The sequence below is a fragment of the Egretta garzetta genome, unplaced genomic scaffold, assembly GCF_000687185.1.
Source record: "Egretta garzetta isolate BGI_Z169 unplaced genomic scaffold, ASM68718v1 scaffold277, whole genome shotgun sequence".
In the NCBI taxonomy this organism is placed as follows: Eukaryota; Metazoa; Chordata; class Aves; order Pelecaniformes; family Ardeidae; genus Egretta; species Egretta garzetta.
Window position 1 is genome coordinate 163913 of NW_009260271.1, and position 1355 is coordinate 165267.

Here is a 1355-nt window from a genome sequence, read left to right on the forward strand (position 1 = left end):
CACCCACCACTGCTCGCTCCAGCACCTCGATGTCGCCGTCCCGCCACGGGCCGACCCGCAGCTGACAGTGACGGAAGGTTGCACCGATGAAGTCACGCGCCTGCACATGCCTGCAGACCCTGCGCTGCCCGCCCTGGGCGCCTGCGCGCCCTCCGCTCCCACTGGCCACAAGGGCAAGTGCTGGCCACCAGCCGGCTTGTGCCCCCTGGCATTTGTCACTGTGAGGCTCCGAGAGGGGAAGGAAATTACAGAAACAGAGCATCCCGAGGACAATGCCATGTCGCTCGGGAGCCAGCTGGATGGGCGGTTTTGCACAGAGAAGAGTTGAGGTGGGGACACGTCCATCCACCAAGGGCCAGCAACCTCACCACCAGGACACGGCATGGAGGGACATGGCGTGTTCGGAGAAAACGGGCGGGTTAGAGCAAAGCCTGCGTTGAACGGGAAGAGCCTGGTACAGTCAGAAATGGAATGATCCCCAGGCTCCACAGGCAGGGGGCTGGGGGCTCTTTCAGCATCCCGGTGCAAATGCTTTGCTTTGGCAGCCCAGGGGCTGGACCACCTCCCACGCTGGGGACCCTGGTCCTCCCTCACTCCGGACCGCGCTGCACCCCCCCTCGGCGCAGAGCATCCGCAGAGCGCTGGGCTTTCCTCCTGAAACACTGTCTTTTTCCTTCCCTTTTATCCCCCCCGCCCCCCCGGCCCGTTCCGGGGACTCACCAGGCACCATTCCTGTCAGCGCTGGAGCTGAGTAGCTGCCCTGTCCGGCAGGGGGGACATGCGGAGGGTATCCTGGGAGGGTTGTGCTTGCCAGCTCGCGACCTGAGGAATCAAACCAACAAATCACCGCGTGAGCATCGCGACGAGCGGACACGGTTTTACATCTCCCCGAGTGCCCAGAACACAGCCATGCATTTGTCATCGCTGCTCTGCGAGGACCAGCGTGGGATTTCCAGCCTGGCAGGAAGGGGGGGCACAGTTTTGCTTTCTCTATAAGCTGCCACAAAGCTCCAGCAAAGTGAGAGACGGGAAGGGGAAGAGCAGAGCTCTGCAGGGAGCAGAACGTGCCCGCCTGAACTCCAGCTGCTCGCCCTTATTCCCAAGTTCCTCTAAAGCTCAGATCTGTAAAGTCGGAAACAGCAAAATGTGAAATAACGCTGATCTTAATGACACTTTCCCAGAAAACTCTCCGGAAAATCACAGGCATGGGCTGACAGCTTGCAGAGATCTAAATGCATAGAATCATAGAACCATAGAATCATTTAGGTTGGAAAAGCCCTTTAAGCTCATCAAGTTCAACCGTTCCCCTAACCCTGCCATCCCACCCCCAAACCCTGTCCCTCAGCACCTCATCT

The 1355-nt window shown here is 59.3% G+C and overlaps 1 protein-coding gene across 1 annotated transcript in view; it reads right to left on the reverse strand.

Moving 5' to 3' along the window:
- The window catches only part of PAX5 (paired box 5), a 144818-nt gene that overhangs the window by 22658 nt on the left and 120805 nt on the right, over nt 1–1355 (reverse strand). Inside the window, exon 9 of the mRNA XM_035897860.1 lies at nt 721–822. Coding sequence (XP_035753753.1) covers nt 721–822 — 102 coding nt within the window. The remainder of the gene's footprint in view (nt 1–720; nt 823–1355) is intronic.